The sequence below is a fragment of the Balaenoptera musculus genome, chromosome 9 (assembly GCF_009873245.2).
Source record: "Balaenoptera musculus isolate JJ_BM4_2016_0621 chromosome 9, mBalMus1.pri.v3, whole genome shotgun sequence".
In the NCBI taxonomy this organism is placed as follows: Eukaryota; Metazoa; Chordata; class Mammalia; order Artiodactyla; family Balaenopteridae; genus Balaenoptera; species Balaenoptera musculus.
In genome coordinates this window covers 59,223,924-59,248,014 of record NC_045793.1, presented here as the reverse complement: position 1 = coordinate 59,248,014, position 24,091 = coordinate 59,223,924, and the positions used below count along the sequence as shown (strand labels likewise).

General features: G+C 37.1%; 1 protein-coding gene across 7 annotated transcripts in view; it reads left to right on the top strand.

Moving 5' to 3' along the window:
- SGCE (sarcoglycan epsilon) overlaps positions 1 to 24,091 on the top strand; it is a 67,309-nt gene that overhangs the window by 5,397 nt on the left and 37,821 nt on the right. For 4 of the 7 annotated variants that reach the window (XM_036864445.1, XM_036864446.1, XM_036864444.1 and 1 more), the window contains exons 2-4: positions 10,968 to 11,075; positions 20,427 to 20,549; positions 22,214 to 22,371. In XM_036864445.1, the coding sequence (XP_036720340.1) occupies positions 10,968 to 11,075; positions 20,427 to 20,549; positions 22,214 to 22,371 (389 nt within the window). The remainder of the gene's footprint in view (positions 1 to 10,967; positions 11,076 to 20,426; positions 20,550 to 22,213; positions 22,372 to 24,091) is intronic. The other 3 variants (XM_036864449.1, XM_036864448.1, XM_036864447.1) reach the window with 1 other exon arrangement.

The window sequence follows — 24,091 nt, the reverse complement described above, 5'->3', positions numbered from 1 at the left end:
GAATCAACTTAACACCTTTACTTGGTCTCTTATTTTAAAGTATCAGAAATATTTACCTTTCTTGTAATGAATATTTAATTTGAAGACCGTGATAACATTTTAGTGTAGGATAGCAAAGATACTTGTGATGGAAACATTTTATATTTTCTGATCAACTATCTAAAAAGAATAGTCCTATGTGTTGCAGGTTGATTTCTTACAACTTGAAAATAGCTGCAACAGGACATTTTAACACATTCTTTCCTCCCTTCTCATTTCATTTCAAACATGAAAATCTGAGAAGTAAAGTTTTATCCCCCCCTGCAAATTATCCTGGCTTTAACTTGCTTCCTAGAGTTGTTCCTTTCCTGGTGTTTCTTGCTTGCTGAGAACGGGCTTCTCTGGCAGAGTGGCTGCAGATGCCTGGGGGGGCGCCCGGGGTTAAGGAGGAGTGGACCGCTGCTGGGCAGCTGAGACCTCAGCTGCTTTAGCCTCTTACTCAGGGGAAATGTGCAGCCATTCTCCCTTCTGCAGTCCCCGCCCCACCCCCACCCCCCCTTTATATGTCCTTGCAATACTTAACAGTTACAATTTTTAACTTTTCAACGAAAATAAAACCTTTCAATCAAAAATAGCTGCTGCTCCTGTGCTCTTTTAACTTCTCTTCCTTTCAAGTTAGCCTCGTTTCTGACCGCCACTCTTAAGTGTTTCAAACACGTCTCGGGACAGATTTTTCTTTCCTCTCCATCTGCCTATTGATTGTTTATTTTGATTATCATCTCTAACTTTGAAAATGTGATTGCTCAAAATTAATTTGTAGAGTATGCACACAGGACCCCACTTCTAAGAAGTGATAACCTGTAACACATCTGACTCCATAGCAACGATTTTTGTGCCCCTGACCCTTGAAAACTAAGACTCTTATGAGAAATGTGAAGAAAGAAGAGAACATTCTTCAGTCATCTTTTTCAACCAACTTTTTCCTGCCTCTTTTACTCCTGCCACTTCTCCCCACACCCAGAACTTTCTCCTCCACTCAAATTGTTAGGTCAGATATATGATCAAGCTAACGCTGACTATGTGAAGTGTATTTTTAATGTTGAACAAGTTTCTCCTCTTCTTATTTTCTCTACCTTTTATAAAAGTGTCGTGCACTTTTGTGGGATAGTAGTAATACACCGGGCAGCTTGTGATGGCTGGGTTCCCAGTTGTTGAAGATGCCACAGGCGTTCCTGAGCTAAGCTCCTATTTCCGAGAGAGAAATGCTCAACGATGAGCGTCTGCCTTGTCAGCGCTCACGCACCTGATCTTCAGGCGGCTACTTGCAATTCCTTGAATGCAATACTTGCTCCTGCTCCTGGGTTTGGGAAGCAAATGAACTCCAACGTTTAAAATTTAAAACTTCAAGAAGTTATCTTAGGAAGTAAATAGGTAGCCTCGAAACATGAGTTGCTGTGCTTAGTAATGTTATATTCTTGCACAAATCAACATATTAGTAAAGCTGAAGTGCTGTTTTCTTCTTGGGTCACTTTGGTAAAATTCTTATTTTTTGTGTCTTCATCTGAGAATTTCTATGCACTATTTATGCAATCGCGGTTTAAATGTGTCTTATCACTTAAAAAGCGCTCATCTTTAGCACGTCTCATTTTCTACTTAATTGCCTTGGGCTAATCAGATTTTTTAGACTAGCTCTTTGGCATTCTGTACCACGGGAATCGCCACGGCATCTGTTGTGACACGGAAGGCAGACTTTTTCTCTTCTGACAAATGAAGCCGCTCATTTCAAAAATGTTTAGGAGTTAGGCAGCTCCAGTGTAAATTCTTTCCCATTCTTTAGCTTTTCACTCATTCATCTGGTCACCACTTTGATTATTATGGAGATTTGGGGTTCACTGTGAATTTGAAAGAAGAGATCACAGTTAATTTTCCTATAGCAGTTAAAGTGAAATATTTTAGTTCCTGATTTCTTCAGCAATAGACGTAGAAGTAAAGCTGATTTTTTTACCTTGGAATGCAGAAGAAGAAAAAATTAGCCCCATGGTTTTTCTTTTTTTTTTTTTCTCCTTAGCAAATTGGTGTTTCTCACTGTGCGGTAAAATGTCAGTGGCTCTTCTGTCCTATGAAAGAGTTAATCAGTGTAGCACCTTTAACATCTTTCATTTTTTTGTAGTTATAGAATTCATTCTAATCAAAGGCCAGTACTGCAGAAGTGGAAACAGAACAGGTTGCTACATGTGTTTATCAAAATTTGAAATGTATGTTATTTTTTGTCTAGCTGTTTAAATTCTAGTTTAGTTTACAAATGTACTCCTTTAAGTGATGAAAAATAAAAATATAAGGACGTTTATTGTAGGATCGATAGTAATAATGAAAAACTAGAAAAAAAAATTGGGTCATCTTACTAATACTTTTTTTATTCATTTATTTTTTGAGTATTGACTGGTTTTGAGACTGTGTTAGGTGGTGGGGAATACACTTTCCTAGCCGTTAGGGAAGTTTTACATTAGCGGGGTTGACAAAGATTAATCAATTAATCACATATAAATGTGCCCTCAGAACTATGATAAGTGCTACAAACACTAGTAGAATTTCTAAGCAGGGGATTTGGCCAGACATGGGGATTAAGGAAGGCTTCTCTGAGAAGGTACTCAGATCTGAAGGTTGAGTAAACGTTACGTGAGGTGAAGAGGAAAGGTATATTTGAGGTCAAAGGAAGAGCTCTGTAGAGGCCCTGGGGCAGGTTGCCCTGGCAAATAGAAGGTGTTGGAAAAAGTCCAGTGATGTTGGAGCCGGGAGGGAAGGGGAACTACAATATGAAAGGAGGCTAGATAGGGGGTCAGGGAGCAAATTTTGCCGGGTCTGTTAGACTACCTTAAAGAGTGTAATCTTCATCCTAAAACCAACGGGAAGTCTTTGGAGGGGTTTAAGCAGGACTTGATCAAATTTGCATTTCAAAAAGAGCCCTTTGGCGGCATTGTGATGAAAGGATTGGAGGGGTCAGGATAGAAGCGGTAGTTCGAAGGCTACTTTAGTAACCCAGAATAGAGATGATGACCTCCCAGGCTAGGGTGGTGATGGGGAAATGAAGATAGGAGGGACATCTTGAGGGGTAAACAGCAATCAGAGTGGGTTGTGGATTGAATTTGGGGTGGAGAGTGACAGGAAATATCAAGGATGATTTCTAGATTTCTGTTGTATTCATGGGAATGAATGGTGATACCATTCTCTTGATGAAGAATGCCAGAAGAGGACCAAACTTTAAGGGAAAAATCAGGAGTCCTAGTTTGGACAGGCTGAGTTTGAGGTGATGATAAATAAATTATGATTGAGCCACACAGCATAAAGCTATGCAGTCTTAAAATGTGATATCATGTCACACGCTCAAGATATATGCTAAAGGAAAAAGTGTAATCACATTATGTAAAGAAAAGTGTGGTGTATGTGTGTGTTTATATGTGTATGTGTATAAACATACGTTTGCATATGCATATGCAGGGAATATGGAAAGATGCAGGGACTATTAAGAGTGGGTACCCTCGGCAGTGGCATTAGGAGGATGGCATTGGAGGGAACTTTTATATTTTATACCCTCCTGGTTATACTATTTGAATGTATTACAATGAAAATGTATGGCTTCTATAATAAAGAAAAATAATGACTGTTTCAAGTAAACACCCATTAGTATATTATTGTTATATTTTTTATTTTGAGCAGAATTTTTTCCTGCAGTTTTGCTTCCCTAACCCAGTAGCTCTTAACCGCTTTGCCTTTTAATCCTTTCCCACTAGATTGCACTATTAGGCTAGATTTCACCGTCTGCGCAGTATTTTGTATTCTACCTTTCGCTAATTTTATTAATTTCAAAACAGTCCAACGTTTTGCAGATGAGGACATTAAATTGTAATGGTGCATGTAACTACTGCATATATTATGTATCCCATTTTCAAGGGTCCCACTGGTGCTCCTTATGCATCTAGTGTTTCTGAGGTAGAATATAGATAGTACCATTTCCGGGCAGTGAAAACCCAGTACGTGCCTTGGTTGGGCTATTTGAGCAAAGGTGTAAAACTCCAAAGAGAAGTGGATAACCCTCCCTTCTCCATGAACTATTCTATCAAACCAACACTTCTTCTTTTATCAGACATTTAATTTTTCATCCAGTTTTGATATATGTAATGCGAAGTCGAATCTTGTGCCCATGCAGTTTTTGCTTTTGTTGCGTTATTTCCTCAGAATAAATACGTAAGAGTTTGTGAGAGTCAGAGAGTACAGATATCAATATAACTTGCTTCTTTTTATTTTATTTTATTTTTATTTTTATTTTATTTTTTTAACATCTCTATTGGAGTATACCTGCTTTACAATGGTGTGTTAGTTTCTGCTTTATAACAAAGTGAATCAGTTATACATATATCCCCATATCTCTTCCCTCTTGCCTCTCCCTCCCTCCCACCCTCCCTATCCCACCCCTCTAGGTGGTCACAGAGCACCGAGCTGATCTCCCTGTGCTATGCGGCTGCTTCCCACTAGCTATCTATTTTACGTTTGGTAGTGTATATATGTCCATGCCACTCTCTCACTTTGTCCCATCTTACCCTTCCCCCTCCCCGTATCCTCAATTATAACTTGCTTCTTATCACACCTGGCTTTTGCAGCTCTCAACCAGTCTGCCTTGGCCGGTACTGGGAATGAAGACGTGCTATGATGCCGTCTTCTTAGCCCTGTGAAGTTTGGGATGGTTGGAGCCCCTGGGCTTCTCCTTCCTCTGGTGAGCAGCTTCTAGCGTTTACTCCACTCTGCCATACAAATATCATTTTTTCATGTGTCTCATGACCGTGAAGAAAAAAAAAAAGGGTGCTATATTCTATAATGCCAACTGTAGTGACAATAGTTTTTTCATTTGAACATCTGTTTTTTTAAAAAAACACATTTAAAGAAATCTAAAATTTCCTTCATATTAAGTGAAGAATAAATGTAATAATAGCTTATATTTTTTGAGAACGTCATTGTGTGCTAAGCACTCTTCTAAGGGTTTTAAGTGTATTATCTCATTTAATACTCACAATGCCTCTATGAAGTGGGCACTGTTCTGGCCCTACCAGATGAGGAAACTGAGGTACAGAGACATTGAATAACTCGCCCAGTGGACAAAAACTGGGATTTTGAACCCAGGCACTCTGTCTCCAGAGATGCTGATTTAAACACTACCTTTCTGTGCTCCCGATTTTTATTTCACTCTAAAGTCTAAAATCTTACCTAGCTTGTGCTAAAATTATAAAATTCTAATAACTTTAAATTATATTAATTACTTACGTTCTGCCCTGCCAGGCTCTTCTGTTTTAACAAAGTTTAGAGGCTTCTCATTCTGGCATTTTCGGTTTGAAGTCTTGCTATTATACTTCTCTTAGGAATATTTTTTTCTGACTCCCTTTGAGGTTGGGGTGGACAGTTCTCCTCAGCAAAGCCATTTTTTTCTCCATAGGTTCCAACTAACCTTTTAGCTTTCCTCTTTTAATGAAGTGTGTGTGTGTGTGTACATACGTACATAACACATAGGATTAATTCCCATGGGTATTGCCTCCTTGCTAGCTGTTTCTAATCCAGCAGTCAGGGAAAACTTATTTTTTTCTAGAAAGAAAAGTAAGCTGAAGAGGACCTACTAGTAATAATAATAATATCTCAAATTACTTAAGAAATATATAGTTCACAGAGTGCTTTCCCATTTAACCATTTGGGGATCGTGTTGATGAGTAGATAACGGGGACTTTGAAGTCAATCAAGAAATGGGTTCAAAATCCAACTCTGCTACTTACTAAACATAATGACCTGGGATAAGCTACATAATTTCCTAAGACTTCTTATCCTCATTGTAAAATGGAAGTAATAATACCTGTTTCACGTAGCGATGATGTAAGGATTGGAATAGTTATGTATAAAACCTTTAGTGCCTTGTACTTACCACTCAAAACTTGGTAGCTAATGATAATGGCAGCTAACATTTTTTAGAGAGAAAAATATAAAAACAAGATTTCAGTATAAGAGACAATTTTAAAAGTATTAAGGAGAGTTGCCTAAAAAGGGGAAGAGAAAATGTAGAGGGCAAGGGAGAGACATAATGACACGGGGAATGATGAGAGAAGGGAAGAGATGTAGGCGACATGAGCTGTCTATCCTATTTATGAAAACAAAGTCTGTGTCCCCTTTGAGTGAAACAGGAAAAGAGACAGATGAAACAGTGGACAGAGAAAGACTTGACAGTTTGGTTCTAAGGTGAGTGTTAATCAGATTATATTTCATCTGGCAGATTCTGCTATTTACTTGGACAGTGATGTCAGACTAAATTATTATTTATTATTTCTATCCCTTGACATTTTGATTAGCTCATCAGCAATCAGTCACTATTCACAGCTCTTCAATTGCTTTTATTAAATAGCAAACCCTTCCCCACTAAGTCAGCAAATTATTCAGGTTTGGGAAAGAGTCATGTCTCTTCAGAGAGTGTTTGCCCCAGGCCAGATGAGATGCAGTCATGCTGCTACAAGACTCCGGATGAATCATGGAACCTTAAGACAAACTTTAAGTATTGAATGGTTTCTAGGGATTTTAAGGACATGCCAGTCACCACTGGATTAATTCAGGCTTTGATGAGTTTTGAGAGGGAGCCTTGAGGAATTGGTTAACTTGTATACCATGCTATGCTAGCTAATTGTGTGAATGTCTTCTTAGTCTGGGCTCTGTAAACACAAGATTCATATTATTCTTTGCTTTTGTGTTTATGAATTAGAGCAAAACTCATATCCAGGTACAACTGTAGCATAGGTATCATGAACCCAATGAGCACAGTGGAGTTCTTTCAGGATTTCTGAGGATGGTCCATTCTCTTTGGAAGGAGTCCAAGAATCAGTCTATACAGGCTGACTTTTTTTCTTTACACACTAGATTTAATCTTAAAAAGTAATGTATAGAATAAATAGTTTCAAAATTTGAGTCATGTTTTCCCATCCTAAGGAAATTTATTCTCATAGAAAAAAAATGGTGTGCTCCTTTTCTAATGAAAATCAAACTTATTAAAATACTACCTTTTTTTCCCAATGAGTATTCTGCATTTGTCAATGTACAGATTACAATAATTTTCATTACAAGAAGTTAGCTAAGTGGATCCATATCTTGGACACACAGTGAAAAATAGATATTTCAGTGTTACTGAGATTTCTCCCTCAAGGTGTGGGACTTGAATGTTTAAGCAGACACATTATCCGTGATGTTGTGTCTTGCCTTTATTGACATTGTCTGGTGAGTAGAGCAGTAAAAAGTTGTCTTTTTATTTAGATTTATTGGACTGTGGTCTTCTGTGGTCAAAGTAGGACTTTAGATGGATCAATATAAACTTTAAAAAAATGAATATCCTCAAAACAATGCCAGCCTTAAAATAGAGCTATATCTGTGAGATGTGTTTAAACTATTTTACCCTGCCTCTATTTTTTAACAACTGAGGCACCAATCAAATTTGCCTTTTGAATTTTGAAATTCTTGTCTGTAAAAGCCAAGTAGGCTGCACTTAACACAGGACCTGGAAAGCTTGAGCAATGATACGTTGGTTCACCCAGCAAGGATGTGCAGTGACATTAAATCTTATGGGTTAGTGAGGTTCTAAAAGCCAGAGTATAAGGAAAAAAATTCCATAGACTTAAGTTACCCTAGTAAATCCTTTAAATTACCGATGAAGTACATTATGTGTAGTTTTGTGTGTATAACTGAACAATAATTCTTATGCACAGCATGGTCTGAGAACCACTGGGCTAGAATAAAGGAAGGAACAAAAGGGGTGCTGTCTGGACACCCAAACCCTTCTTTCTCTATGGTAACTCCCCAGTCCATGGAAAAGTGGAGAATTCTGAAGCGTGCCTGCTTGCCTGCAGGGTTTATTACTCCATTCTGCTGTAGGATCAAGCCTCTATAACCTTCAGACATGTTAACAGATTCTCTTGGTTTTGTATGGATTGAACTAGACAATCTACGTGAAAGCACCTTGCCCAGGACCAGGTGATGTGATGGATTTAAATGTAAATGTTGCTTGTCAGGTCCACATATATACATTGTTTTTTGAAGAGTTGTAGAGAAGAATTTGGCCACTTGCTTCCTGTCTTTCTAGGTTGAGATTTCCCACTGTCCAGCAGTGACTTTCTTGTTCTTGCAAATTGGCTGCATCTGTGGGCCAGTTGGGGATAAGAGAGAGTAAAGTTTTCAGTTATAAGGTTAGCCCTACATTTGTCACATTTGATGTGACTTGGTTGAACATCCTATATACCCTTGGGTTCTGTAGGTCTTCTGTTGGTCTTCTAGAGTTCGTATTTGTGTGTGAGAATCACCTGATGAAACTGTGTAACCCAACTACCTAGATTCTCCATGGTGGAGTCATGAATATGTGTTTTAAATTTTTTTATTTTGTAGTTTTTGGGGTGTGTGAGAATATGTATTTTTAGAGAGCTGCCCAGGTGATTCTTATGTAACTAGCATATTGCCTTTGGAACCCAGCAATTAGGAAAACCCTTGGAGGTGGGATATTTTCCACAAGAGGCCATGAACATTTCTGATCCTATTTTAGCTTAAATTATTTAGGAAATGACTACTGTATTCTTCATCTAGATTTAAAAGGACATAACTTCAGTTCTTAGGTGAATCAACCATTTATTAGGTGAATCAGCCATAAGATTGGTCTTTTAATAGATATAAAATTAGTATACTTAGGTTTACATAATTTAAAAATTCAATACCAACCAAGTCATTTATTCACTTGGGGTGCTAAGGCCTTTGATTTCCACTCCCAGGTATCACTGAAATGATCACCTGAGGTTTTGTTTGATTGTTTATTTTTAATAACTTGGGTTTTGAATTGTATTCTTTTTTTCATTTTGGAAGGGGACTTGGTATTTCTCATAATTTAGTTTAAGTTCAGAATTTTACTCAAAATTCAGTTTGATAAGGAAATAACCATTTCATCTCTGATTTACTAGCGTGAGGAGCCCTTTCAACATTAAGTGTCCTGTACCCCAACAAATGTTTCTCTCTTCACTTGTCCTTACTCTCTGATTCATGAAGTATTTTCTTTATATGCTTGTATAAAGCATATATGCTTTGTATATGCTGTACAATATACAAGTATATGTATATTGTATGTTTCTGCTTGGTCCCACCCATTCTAGTTTTTCTGGGATTGTGTCTCATCATTTATGTTCCTTTTCGTTACACCTAGTCTCTCTCTCTCTCCTTTGTCTTTTCCTCAGCTTATAAACAAAATTTGTTTCCCTACACTAAAATAACCAACCTTTTTCTCTACCTTGCTGCTCCTCAGTCTGCCATATCATTTTATCTCTTTGCTTCCCTATTCTGGCCAGTGTTCTTAAAAGATTAACTCTGTTTGTTGCATCTACGTCTTGGCCTTTTGCTGTCTGGCTTCTACTCTTACCACTTTATTGGAACTCCACTTTCAAGGAGTCACCAATAACTTCTCCCCTTTCACATCTAGCAATCTTTTCTAAGCTCTCATCCTCTTTGACCTTTTTGCAGTAAGTGAGGATGTTGATCACACTCTCCTTTTTGACAACTCTTCCGTTGACATATGTATATGACACTTCAGGCTCAGTTGTCCAACCTCTCTGACCGCCTTGTCTCTTATTTCTTTGCTGAATTATCCTCTGTTTTTTGCTATGTAAATGTATTTATTAACATGTTCTTCTGCCTTTGTTGTCCCTCCCACTTTTTGTGCATTCCTTCTTGCTATATATTTCACCTCCAGAAGCTAGGACAAAACTACGGGGTACACCCTGGGGGATTTGGGAACTGAGCTGAACTCGAAGGGAACATATCTGAGATGGCTAGAGGAAGGGAGAATGAGATGTTGACCCAATGTTGTAGTTAGGAAAATGGTACCTAAATATCAAGTCTGGAAGATAAGGATGAAAAATGGGAGAGTAAGCAGTAAGATTGGTAGTTTGGATGATTGGAAATAGTATAGGCAAATAGGTCAAGAACGTGAATGTGTATCTTCTCCAGATCGTTTTGTACCTGACAGTCTAATGCATGTTACCTGAGAGCATGATCTCTTTAAGGAATTGCACTGGGACTTTGGCTTCAACAGTCATTTCTCTGGTGATGAACTTCAAATCTGCATCCTTGCCTTAGATTCTTCTGTGAACCAGAGTTCTATTTCCATCTTCTTCTTAGGTGGTTTCACCTGGATATCCAACTGGTACCCCACATTTAACATATCCCCAAATAAATTTGTCATCTTTCTCCTGAAATGGACTCCTTTTTGGCATTCCTAATATATCACTGTTCTGTGTCATCCTCGATCAAAACTTCAAAGCCATTATTGATTCTTTTTTTAGCCCACAACCAGCAATTTGAGAAGTACTGTCAGTATCTCTCCCATGATGTTTTGTAACTGGCCCCACCTTTACTCTTCCTTTCTTCAACCCCTGATTATGGGCTGACTGCTACTCTACACTCCAGAGATATCCCCCTATTTAGTATCCACTAACCCTGATTCTGGTCATTGCTGCCAGTGTAATGTTTCCAAAACTCAACTGTAATTTTAAAAGACGTTTTAAACTTATCACAGCATTCCTAGCCAGGGAAAATTGCTTCCCCTCTCAGTGTTATTGTAGCAGCTATGCTTTCTACCACTGTGTGTATATGTGTAATTGCTATACATATACACTATATTATATATTACATGTATATTTTGGTACATGAATTATCAATCCCTATAGATTGTAAGCTCCTTGGAGGGCAGGAACTGTGTCTTTACTTTGTATCCCCATATATTCCTTGTATTGACATGCAACAAATATTTATTGAATGGAATTAAACAGCTCGCTGGGGCTGGAAGGAATCTGATACCAGTTAATACGTAGTAGGTGATTTGTGATAGTCATTTTAATTTGACATTAATTTCATTTTTTGTGCATTTGTTTTATTCTGAAAAGCTTTTTTATTAAGCTGTGCTGATGGCATAAATGGAACAGTTAACTGGAAGACCAAACAGGCCAACAGTTTTATTATCAGCAGAAAAATGACTGCTGGGAAGAAAGATGGTGAGTTTAGGTTGTAAATCTAAATCCCTTTTGGGGAGTCAATTAAATGTCCACTTCCAATAGTCCTTTTGCTTTTTTAGTCATGTGTGGATTTTTTTTTTTTGATAAGTCAATCTGAAAAAAATCAAATTTTGTTTTCCTAATCTTCTAAAACTTCTGATCCTGTGTTCGTAATCCATTATTTTCCAAGTTTTTTTCCTTTGCTGTAGTTTTCCCTTTTTTTTAACCAAAAATAATTCTTGTTTTTAACCTAATGTTGCCCCTTATCCAGTCACTAGCTTGCCACTTATGAAAATTGTCCCAGTGTGGTTATTATAACAATTTATTTATAACATTGAAAAACATTAAGAAGTACATTTAACGTAAATTGTTTAAAAACAGTATTTACATAACCTTAGAAAAATGGTCATAAAATATTTTGGCTAGTTGTGGGTGATTTTTTGAATGATTTTTGTTGCAAAACCAAATTGGTATGTTTGCTATTAACTAATTAGATGGCGTTTGTTTTCTATTGAAAAGATGGCCTGACCCTTGAATGATTGATTGTCCTTCTGAATTTTTCTTCCCTATCTTTAATGTGTTCATTAGCAATATGTCAGGACCTTTGAAATAATGCATTTCATCAGGGAGAAAAAGACTTACTTAATAACCAAAAGATTAGTTGTTTTAAAAATATCAATTATCAATATGAGCTTTCACTTAATATTTCTGGATTATTTGTCTTTATAATCCCTCTTAACTGTACCCTCACCCCTCCCCCCCACACACACAATTTTGGCTATATGTGGTCATGAACAGAACATTAGCAGAACAGTAGCCTAGTTTCCATAACTTTGGGGTAACCAGAATATCTATTAAAAAAAACAACAATTTTAAAATATTTTGAAAAGAGCAGTAATTTTATGTGATAAAATGGCCTTACTGCCATATAAAACTTTCTAGGTATCTTGTAGGAGTGATTCCTGGCTTACCTCATTTTCTTCTTACATTTCTGAGTTGCGGGTCACTGACTTTTTTCCAGCTAGCATCAAATTATTCCTCAGCTAGAATCTTCTACTCCCAGATCTGTTTCACAGTAGGACCAAGGCTCCCAGCATCTCTTCTTCTCTGCTGTCTTTGAAACAAACCCACAAACACCTTTGCATTTTTAAGGAATTTTCATCTCTAATATCTAAAAGAAAACAGAGTTTTATAACAGTAAACTCTCATGAAAAGTTAACAAATAGTTGTTTTCAAAAGCACTAGACTCACTTGTTCTAGGATCTAAGCCCATCGTCCCACAGTCCTTTCCCCACACCCTCCTTAGATATTCTCAAAGGATTTTCTCTGTTTCCTTCAAGGGAATCACCCCTGACTACCTTATCTGGGCTGCTCCTTAATCAGGCTGAGGGCCTTTGGCTTCTTCGGCACATCCACTATTCCTGTTTTCTTTTTATTTTATTTTATTTATTTATGGCTGCGTTGGGTCTTCGTTGCTGCGCACGGGCTCTCTCTAGTTGCGGCGAGCGGGGGCTACTCTTCATTGCAGTGTGCAGGCTTCTCATTGCGGTGGCTCCTCTTGTTGCTGAGCCCCGGCTCTAGGCACATGGGCTTCAGTAGCTGTGGCACGCAGCCTCAGTAGTTGTGGCTCGCGGTCTCTAGAGCGCAGGCTCAGTAGTTGCGGCGCATGGGCTTAGTTGCTCCGTGGCATGTGGTATCTTCCCGGACCAGGGATCGAACCCGTGTCCCCTGCATTGGCAGGCGGATTCTTAACCACGGCACCACCAGGGAAGCCCCTTCCTGTTTTCTAATCTTACCAGTTATGGCCCCAGATGGCCCTCAGTATTGCCATCTGCAATTTACTTCTGTCATCTCCCAGGGATTTGGGACCTGCCCTGATTCCTGCTGCCTCACACGAGATCACTAAAGACCCTTCCTCTGGACTTCACACTATTTTGCACTAAATTGCAGTCTTTCCCTTTTCTTCAGTTTCTTCTTTTTAACGTTGATCCCTAGAATTTCTGTCCTCTTTAAGCGTGTCCCTCCATTCCTATTTGATTTTACATAAAGTTACTCTCTAACCGGCTATCAAGCTCAGCTGAGTCATTTACTATGGTGCTCTTCTTAGTGAAATGTACTATTCCAAGGCCTTTACCATAGCATTCTCTAGAATCTCCATCTCTTCCTTTTTCAAACTTCATGCTCCCTCTGGACCTCAAACTGATTTTCTCCTTGGAACCTGAGCCATAACTGTAGTTCTCAAAATCGAAATGATCAATACATCTTGAGGTAACCAGTTCAGATTATCGCATTCTCTTATTTCCTCAGTTTCTCTTGAACTCATTCTTTAGCTTCTCCCTTCCTGGTCTCCTCCTCTAATTTAAATCCTATCATTATAGTTCTGCATTATTAAAATATCTTACACAGAGTAATGAGTTTACTTAAGTGGGTTGTAATAATGTAATGGACAGCCACCAAATGTATTACCTCATGTTAGCAAATCAACAAAATACGTTAACTACCCTGGGTTCAAGTCCTGGCTCTTCCTCTTACTAGTCCTGTAAGCTTGAACCTGTCATTCAGCCTCTCTGGGTTCAATTTTGTTAACTATAAAATGAAGGACTGAACTTGGTTCTTTGCATGCAAACTCCGATTGATGTTATCTGTCAGGAGTCCTGGACTGAGTAGAATGCTGAGGCCATATCCAAGCAGGAAGTAATGCAATGATTTGTCTCTTAGTAGAGAAGGTTATTTGGCACGCCCTGACAGGATGACATCTAAAGCCCCTTTCAATTGCAGTGTTCTATGAGACCAAGTTTATTGATTACCAATTAAAAATGGTTTGCAACCACTTTCCAGCCGACATTTAAGAAAAAAAAACAACAAAACAAAACAAACACATGATCATTCTATGGAAAAATCAAGATATTTAACTCTAGTATAGAAAAATGGTTTTAGTAAGTGGCTTTGGTTGGGGGGAGGGGAATCTCACAAAGTAACCTTTCTGCTGCTTGTAGAAAAAGATCCAAGTAGTGGTTTCTTTTCTACCTCATGTAAAGAAAAGTGGTCCTATCTCTTAGAGGAGTGAAGTTTTAAAAGGCAATTTAATGCCTTCCCCATGATGAGCTCTACAGCCCAGGTGTGGACTATCTGTGACTGAAATAAAACAATAGCTGACCACTGCCCAATGAATGGCCTTCAGTACTTTGATGTTGAGTAAACTTAAGGGGTGAAGGGCAGACTGCCAAGAAAAGCTTTTGATTCTAAGCCAAGATTTATAAAGCTGGATTGATAAAACACAAGGTAAATTTTAAAGAGGAAAAAAAAAAACCAAAACCAAAACAGGTTGTGTACCTGGCTGCATATTGATGCCTTTCAAACTATTTTTCTACAGACATTATCTGGTTTAGTAATTAAATTTCAATTAGACTATAGAAATAACACATTGAAAAATAAATTAGGAAGGAAACCATAAATATATCAAGCTCTGAAAACGCTGAAATGAGTTCTCTTGGTGCAGAGATATCAAATGGAATTCATCTCTTATAATCAATTCCCATTAATTGGTAGCAGCTTCTTGGAGTGCTGTGTATACAGGGGCTCTGAGCCTCATAAAGAGCTTTTAGCTATTAAAACTATAAAAGAGAAGGCAAGTCTTATTTTTTTCTGTCTGTACTTACAGTTTCTAATTATCAGAGATGATCATATAGTAAAATAAGTTTTCAGCAATTGTATTTTTTGTGTAACTTTCTTTTTAATAATATTCCAGTTCTTTAGCAGGGACGTGGTGTCTCTTCTGTAAATAGGATTTTGAGGAATTGGGATACCTAGTTGCTTAGGCAAAAGTTTATCTTAAAAGCTGTACTAGATAAGTGGCTATTCAGTATTATCTTTGTATTTTAAACATATTTAAAAGTCTTCTTCATCATTCTTATCCAAATTATTTTTCAAATAATACTTACTATTAAGGCAATACTATGAACAGTTGGAAGATACGCACTGTCTTATTAAACTAATTTGCACTCAGTTAAAGCACCCTTGTCATGTTTCCCAATGAGTAGCTTACGTCTTAAAACTGAACATGAGAGGCAAATTAACAAAATTGAAATGCTTTTGGAAATAGGCTTCAGTTTCTTATTAATAAATTACTTATTTTAGTGTGTTATGTTCTTAGGCTGATTTAGCTATTGCTAAGGGTAATAGATCACTTAATCAATAGATCTCTTTGTTTAAATTATGCAGTATATTTCCCACACATCGAATATGTAAGAAATTATTTTATACAGCACATTAAATCCCCTCCTTTTGATTTGACAGTTTGTTTACGTAACATATGGGTTGAATTAAGACTTTCTGTGGTACACTTATTTATTTCTGAATACATTTAATACATAGAGTTTATGTTGCCACCTCCTCAAGTAATGGCTGTCTCCCAATTATAGTAAGATCATCTTTTCAGAAGTATACTGTGTCAACTAAGAGTCAGGAAATACACCACAAAAGGGTCTCTGGGTAGCCAAAATAGATGCAGCAAACGCAGGCTCCTGTTTTTCACACCTAGCAGAGCCCTGCGTGCGTTAAAACAGTACAAATTTGCTCTTACTTTAATACGCAATCCCACCTCACTTGGTAGCCTGGTTTCTAAACCTGCAGCAGATTAATAGCAGCAAATTAGAAGGGATAGAGGAGCTGTTACAGGAAACATATGGATAGCAATGAGAAGTGACAGCTGACAACATGTCTACAGATGAGAAAACAGAAAATCCATAAAACACACAGCCTTAAAAAGCATTAGCAGACGGTGACCCGCTAGTGTACTGGGATGACAAGGCAACCAAACAGTCCATAAGGGCATGATTGTAGTATAGAGGGGAGTGCAATAATTGATGCGCCAAATGATGATCTTATGCCATAGTGAAGAAGGATCGACCGCCGAGTACTTTAGAAAACTCAGCTCTCTAAAATGTTTCCTTCGTTGGGGTTCCTGCTAAACTGAGATTTTACTGTATTCTCTCAAACCGCAAAAATTAGAAAATGATGATGTAAGTGGACCTTTTAAAGTGATTAATTTGTTGATAAAGCATCTATGAGAGAGAGAGAGAGATCACCTTGATGTGAATACTGACAATCCTTTATGACTTCAGAGGAGAGGAGACTCTAAGACTTAAATCTAGCTGAGACTTGTAGGGTGTCACACTCAGCAGCCAGTTTATCTTTATAGTCATGTCCCTGTTCTTGATGCAGAAAAAGGGCTGGGAGGTGTTCTCCGGACTTTTTTGTAGAGAGTGGACTTTGTATGTGCCTGTGCACATGCATATGCTGTTAAAAAAATCATTGTGATAATTGTGGAGTGTTATGCTCTAGATTCGTTAGCAGTGCACCACCACAACCCTTTCAAAATTTGATGTTTACTAAACACATCCAGATTTGCTTTTGTTTTTAAGTAATTGTAAATAAGCACACAAATGTGCACCCTCATATTTTCATCTGTGTTGCTCCCATAGGGAGAGAATTTCAAATGGACTATTAATAAAGGAAGACAGGATGCTATTTAGCTAGCATGAGGTCCCCCACTTTATTGCTACCGCCATCACCTTCTGTTACTTGGTTCTTGGCTCTCTGCTGTCCCATAAGATACATTGTCGAAAATGGTTTGTAGTTTCTATGCCTTATGACTAAAACATACAGGGAACAGTTTTACAGAAAGATTTTGGTAGCATGTTAACAAGGAATATTGGACCTGCATTTAGGGAGGGTGAAATATAACCCCGACCACTTGCCCACATATCCTTTTGTTCTTCTCAACTCAGATATGTAATTTTTCCTTTAAAAAATTCTGTTATTTATGACTACCTGTCTTCAGTTTTTAATCTTTGCAAATCTAGCTACCCTTGAGGTTTGAAGGTGATGTTTTTGACCCCCTGTGGGTTGGACTTTTGGTTTAATTGTTTTGCCCATTAATGGTGATGGATTTGCACGGATTTAGCCACAGACTAGTTTCCAGTTTCATTTGTATCCGGTGGCATGTGTTTGCAGAGGTAATGGATTTGTAGCCCTAGAGGACTGGAGAGCCATGCAATACACAGAGCAGCCAGACCTTGTGACCTCAGCTTGATTAGCATGGCGCTGTTTGCTTGTATATTTCAGAGAATGTTCAGAGATTTTTTTTTTAGCGATGTGTATTTCAGAGATTCTTCAAGTGTTTCAATTTCGTTTTCAAGACTTTCTTTTAGGGAAAACAATATGCTTCAAGCTTACTGTTTGTGAGTACTACCTAGACATATGTGAGTGCAACATGTGTCCACTGTTAAGTAACAGCCTTTTTTGGTGTTAGTGCAAACCCTATCAGTATTGTTTATATCGCTCATGTTTAAAACAAGAGCCCATGACTCTGAATTCTCTGTGTCACTTGTTGCTTTTGAAAGGAAGCTAGGTGTAAATACTGCCCAAATAGCCTCTGTTGAAGAGCTATTTGTTTTGCAAGTAACAAATGGGAAAGGTAAGGTAAAGGGCACTTCTCTAAAATGTTGTATGGGTCCCCATAATTTAAACTGATGCTACAGAAAGGAAGTATTATTTTCACAAACAAAACATAGTGGCTTAGTCATTTTCCATTTCTAGATGATGACTATGTCATACATCGGTATCATGTTTTTCTCAAAGTGAATGGCATACTCTACTTACAGTGAAGCAGGCTTTACTGCAGAGTTGCCAAGGTAACTGACCAGCAAGTATGCAGTTCAGCAGATTGGAGAAAGGCAGTTGTACACATGAATAAAGAAATGTGCATGTCATCTTAAAACCCAGGAGGGCCATGGTAGATTGTGGTTTGGCTCTGTAGATTGTAGAAATGTTTTGTTTGTTTGTTTTTTTATGAAAGCAGAAAGTGAGATGTTCTACGCTAGTCCTTGAAGTGAGGTAATAAGCAGTGACAAGTACCCTCTTATGGTTCTATTTTAGGCCCTACCATTGGCCATATAGAAAATGGAATCATTTCAATATTATTAATATGAACAACCTTTCTTTTTGATTTATAAGCTAGCTTTTACCACCTTATGGCAGCAGAAGCTACGGGAGACTGTTAGTAGTTTATAATGTAAATGGAGGATGGTAACCCATAAACTGCTACACACGTATGAGAATTAATTTAAGTCACAAAACTGAAAATGAAGTAAGTATTATATATATTTAGTCCACAAACATAAGAACTGTGTTTCCCTCTACAGTGCTTTGTATTAGAATGTATTCATCCATTTATAAAATTATTCACATATGCCAGACACCTTCTAGGTGCCGAGAAAATAACAAAGGTAAATAAAGTTCAGTGCTGGACTTAAAGGTGTTTTTAATCTCTAGAAAGAATAAATTGGATAAGCTCCAAAGAGATTCCTTTGAATTATGCAAAACATTCCTGTGCCTTAGATGTAGGATTGTGATCTAGAATATAAACACCTTTCCGTATAGAATGAAATAACTACTCACCAGGAGTTCACAGTTCTCCATAATTTGACTCATCTTCCCAGTTTTCCTCCCCCCTACCAGGATCTAGCATTACTGGCTTAATTCCCTTTCTTGAAAGGGCCCTGCAGTATCCCACTTTTGTATCTTGCACATTTCACCACTGAAATTGCCCATCTCTGAGTTTCAGAATCTTGCTAGTACTTTAAAAGCCATATTGAATTCTACTTCTTATATAAACCTTTCCCAGGTCTTTCCAGCTTCCATTGCTCTTCACCATCTTTCCAGGTCTTGCCAGAGCAGTTTGTCTCTCTGGGGTCATACCTAGTTAGGGGGGTGTTGGTCTCCCAAACCAGATGGTAAGCTCATGAAAGGCAGGGACTGGGTCTCCTTCATCTTCACATTCTCCACAGCACCTAGCATTCAGCGGATGCCATGGAATCCAGCTGGTGAAAAATCTCTAATTCTCATCCTCGCTATTTTTCTGTGATTCACATATTCTTGTTTTTTTGGAACGGGACCATTTTCACAGGTGAGTAAATTCCTCTTGGGTGGAGAATGGGTACTCTAAATGCCATGGGAATGCTTACCAGTGCTAGTACAAAACAAGTCAGGAAAGAACGAGTCTCCCTATGTACCTAGTTTAAACCTAACTTGCCGCTTCCTTCCCTCCATTACCACAGCCTTTGAAGTTGTGTTTTTAGTAGTAAAGCTATGGATACATGAAGCTACAAGCCAAATATTTTAGTTCAGTTCCCCATTTTTGGCAGCCATCCACAGAACTGTAGGGGCAAGTTTTCACAGATAAAGAAACATTTTTGTGGGAGTTCCTATTTTTATGCTGAAAAATTCACTGTCAGTGATTTTGCCATCCAAGGGCTTTCAGTTAGCTGTGAGCCCGGGAGTGAGCGGCCTTGGGTTCTTAAGGTTAATTACTACATTTACAAATACATCAGTGACTAAGAGAAAGAACTTGCCTGATAGGGTTTATCTGTTTAAAAATTGCAGCCAGTAGCCAAACAGGAAGATAGAAAACCAAAAGAGATTGTAGAGGTGACAAGGGTAATGGCAGTAATGTGTTGGTGGAGATGATGATATCAGAGGAAAAGACGATAAGTTGAAACTAATCAAACCAATTTGGTCATTTAAATGTACTCACATCATGTATCGTAAGTAACCAGTAAATCATGAAATCTGCCCCATTTCACTTAAAGAAATGATTTGCGCTGAATTTTATTATATAATTGTTATTGCTTATTTAGGAGGTAGCATAATAGACTAGATTGTATGTGTGAATTATTAAATGTCGAGATTAGGTAAAGTGGAATAAATCACTTCCAGGAAAGATAGGGGGGGAATAACACTCAAAGAAAGAGTATCCAATGCATTTTTATAAGTATCAATATATATGAAAGTCCCCTTACATATATCAATGGTATCATGTAGTCCGATATGCTCTGTCTGGCAAACAGTTAATACGGTGGAGATTGTTACCATTTAAAAATACCTCTTTATACTTTGCTTTGAAAAAAGGAAAAAGAAAAAATATACTGTAGCAATTATATAGCTGGTCAGTTCTCATGATGTATTTTGTTGGTAATAATCTCCATAAAAATTACAAAAGAGATTTCATGGATGTCTTTATTGTTTAATAATAATTTAAAATATTAAATGTGCCTAATTCTGCCTACATAATATTTGAAAAGTCTATAAACACAGCAAGTTGAGAGTTGTTCCATGTTTTGTCCTAAAACCACTCCCCTTTAAAACAAACTTCTTAACCATCTTGCATGTTGCTTCAGTTTTCTCAGAAATTTCTACATAGTGAAACCCTTCTTTACAGTGTAAGTGAATTTTCAAAAGCAGAGCTCATTATTTGTCTTTCTGTCTCTTATCTTCCCTCTTTGTTTTCAGTGTACACTATTTTCTCCAAGGTGCACTCTGATCGGAATGTCTACCCATCTGCAGGTGTCCTCTTTGTTCATGTTTTGGAAAGAGAGTATTTTAAGGGGGAATTTCCACCTTACCCAAAACCTGGTATGTTCTGGTGGGAAAAAAAGTGGTTAATTTACTAAATTTTTCTTTTTGTTCGATGTGCATAATCTAGATGATACATGATCAGATATTACTGACATTATTTGACATGGTCTGGATATGTGATAAATTGATTGTTATAGAATATTTCCCATATTAAGATTAGAAATTTAATTACCGAAGGAAATAATTCATTTTTGAAATTTAAAGAAAGTGTATTTCTGATTTCCTAGTCTTGAGTTTTGTGCTTCTGACAAATGATCTACCTCTATTCTCAGAGAAATAATTATAGATGTACAATTACAGTTTTCCACATTAAGACTTAGAGTCTTACATAGTACATTGATTTTTGGAAAACTATACGTATGTTGTAGAAGAGAATGAAATATGGTATTAAGAAAGAGTTCTCAAAAAAACTTTTACAATATGAGATAATTTTATATAACTTCATAATCATATAATGGAGATTAATTTTTCTTCAAAGTAGTACCAGTTACGAAGTCCTATTTAATTTACTATTGGTTTAAATTACGTTATGTTGGATTGTCACAAATGCCATCAAATGAACGAAGATACAGAAAAAAATAGCAAGAGAAAATACATTGTTATTATGACTCTTACTTAAGTAACAAATAAAAATGAATTTCTGAAAATTACAGCATTAGAATTAATATAAATATTATTTTTGTGGATTATATGATGAATAGCATACCTGAAAACACTCATAAAATATAGTTAAGCATGTTCTCACCAGCATTCAAGAAACAAGGCAGTCTTTTCATCAATTACTTAAAAAATGTTTTCTCACGAGGGGCATTCTATTTTTGCAAAACTATATAGCTAAACCTTGTGAGCAGCAGATTCAACATTGGAGAAGAAAACGTAGTTAAGAGCATAGTTTCTGGAGTCAGCCAGGATTAAATTCTAGTTTCACCACTTAGTATGGCCATGAAGAATTAACATGGAAAATTACATATTTCATCAATAAAATTAGGGCTAATAAGAGTACTACTTTCATTGGTATGTTTGAAAATCAGATGAAATAGTGCCTGTAGAGGCCAGGCACATGCTAATAAAATGACACCATTATTACTGTTTATTATTAATAAATGTCATGTTATTGCAGTTCTTTTGGATTTGGATTTGGATTTTTTCAACTCATCCTCCATTGTTTTTGTTTTGTTTTGTTTTCTCCATTGTTTTTAAATTACATAATTTTTGTTTTGATGACGCTTTTATAATTTTGAAATATCCCTTAAGATGAGTTTGATAGTGCTCAGAGTTTCATGAAAGGAAGGTTTCTCAGAAGAATGAATACATCAACATGAGTAGGGGATTTTCCTGAAAGATAGTTGTCTCATTGGTAGAACTTTTCCACTGCTATGTGACCTCCTCCCCCCAAAAAAGAAAAGGAAATTTACCCCCAAATTGTATGAATATGCTTTCTTTGTTGAATCAGATTTCTAGACTAACTAAACAACCAAAAGGATTTTTTTCTTACATGAGGCCCTAATCCAAATTCCCAGATGGATTTTTTTTTTGGTGTGTATTTAATTTGCTACAAATGTTAAGAAAAAAAATTTTAGACAGACACATTTTTATTGAAACAATCAAAGCAACATGTGAAAATAACTGTCTTATATCTTACTTCTGTGTTTCTTACCTAGGCGAGATTAGTAATGATCCCATAACATTTAACACAAATTTAATGGGTTACCCAGACCGGCCTGGATGGCTTCGATATATCCAAAGGACACCATATAGTGATGGAGTCCTATATGGGTCTCCAACGGCTGAAAATGTGGGGAAACCAACAGTCATTGAGGTAATTTACTTAGAAAGAGCAAAATTATATTCTTGGTTTTTTGTAATTTGAGTTTCAAATGTTGTAATTAAAATTACATGGCAGTGGTTTTCAGTATTTTATGCATGAAAACACACTAGATAACATTTGGAAATGTACCATTCCTTTCTGTTCATCTACAGAGTTTTTTGTTTCAGCTTTTATGTAAAAAAGCGCCATCTAAATTAGTGAAAAAAATTAAAAGGTATTTAAAAGAAATAAATCACTGTGAATTCTATTTAAGAAAATGAACAAAAACTTAAAACACTTATTTTCTCCAAATTTTAATTTCAGATTTCATGTTCATTCAGTCATTAAGGAGACGTCTTTTGAGCCCCTACCATGTGCTGAACATTATGATAGGTGTCGGTGGTAGAAAGATGAGGAGTAGCTGTGCCCTGCCGTGTCTTACAGTTCAGGGGTTGAAGCACTGGAATGGAAACTCAAACTTAGCCAGCACTGACATAACTGTTATAATAAGAAGGTGCTGTTTGATGCAGAGTTACAAGAGGGTAAATAGAAATTCACTAAGTAGAAGGAAGGCTATTTTAGGCAGAAGATGCAGCACATCAAAATCTTGGAGGCATAACCATAACCACATAGTCTTAGAGAACTGCAAGTGTGGCTAGAGGACAGGATGCCCTCCAGAGGGCAAATGATGGGAACGGAGGTGTTGATGTTGGTAGGAGCAGATCTTTGAGGGCTCTGTAAGCCATGCGGATATGTTTGACCTTCACTTTGGGAGTGATGATGGTGCTATAATTAATCAGATTTTTACCAGTACCTAATATCATACCTGGAAGATATTAGAAATTGAAACAATAACAAAAACAATGATGACATCGAACCTTTAATGGGAATTAATTTTTTTTTAATGAATGGATATAAAAGCTAAAAGTGTTTCACTCTTTACTATACCTAACAAAATCAGAATTATAATGGAAATTAATGGCAGGAGAGGCCTACTATAGTTTTATGCTTATATGCCTCTAGGATCTTAAATTGGAATTTAACTCTTCAATTCCATAAAAGCTTACTGGTAGTGATCAGGGCACCAGCCTAGGAACTGCTAGTGGAATTGCCAGGAGTTTGTATATGTCCTGTGTGGCATGTGTTCTACCACCAAAAATTTGCAGAATTTCTGCAGATTCTCAGGAGATTACATGCTTTGAGTTTTTCTCCAAAGTTTTAGTCAGCCGTGGACTCTGGATATGAGCTTCCAGGCTGGCTGAGAGAAGGTGTTTCTTCATTTGAACTGAGGTTTGTATTAACATGACATTTCAGTGATTTCTATCTATAAATCTGCTTTCTTAAGGCAATGTTGATATAAGATAGAAATATATGTAGATATAAGAAAGAAAGTTATTTGGAGTTATTGTCAGAATAATTTTTAAAATATTCAGTAAAGTTATAAAAGAAATATATAAATGTAAGTCACCACCTTGCTAGATTAAAAAAGAAAAACACAATCACCTTGAAGATTCAGAGAAAGCATTTAATAAAATTCAACACCTATTCTTTTTTTCTTTTTTTAATTTTATTTATTTATTTATTTATTTTTGGCTGTGTTGGGTCTTCGTTTCTGTGCAAGGGCTTTCTCTAGTTGCGGCAAGTGGGGGCCACTCTTCATTATGGTGCACGGGCCTTTCCCTATCGCGGCCTCTCTTGTTGCGGAGCACAGGCTCCAGATGCGCAAGCTCAG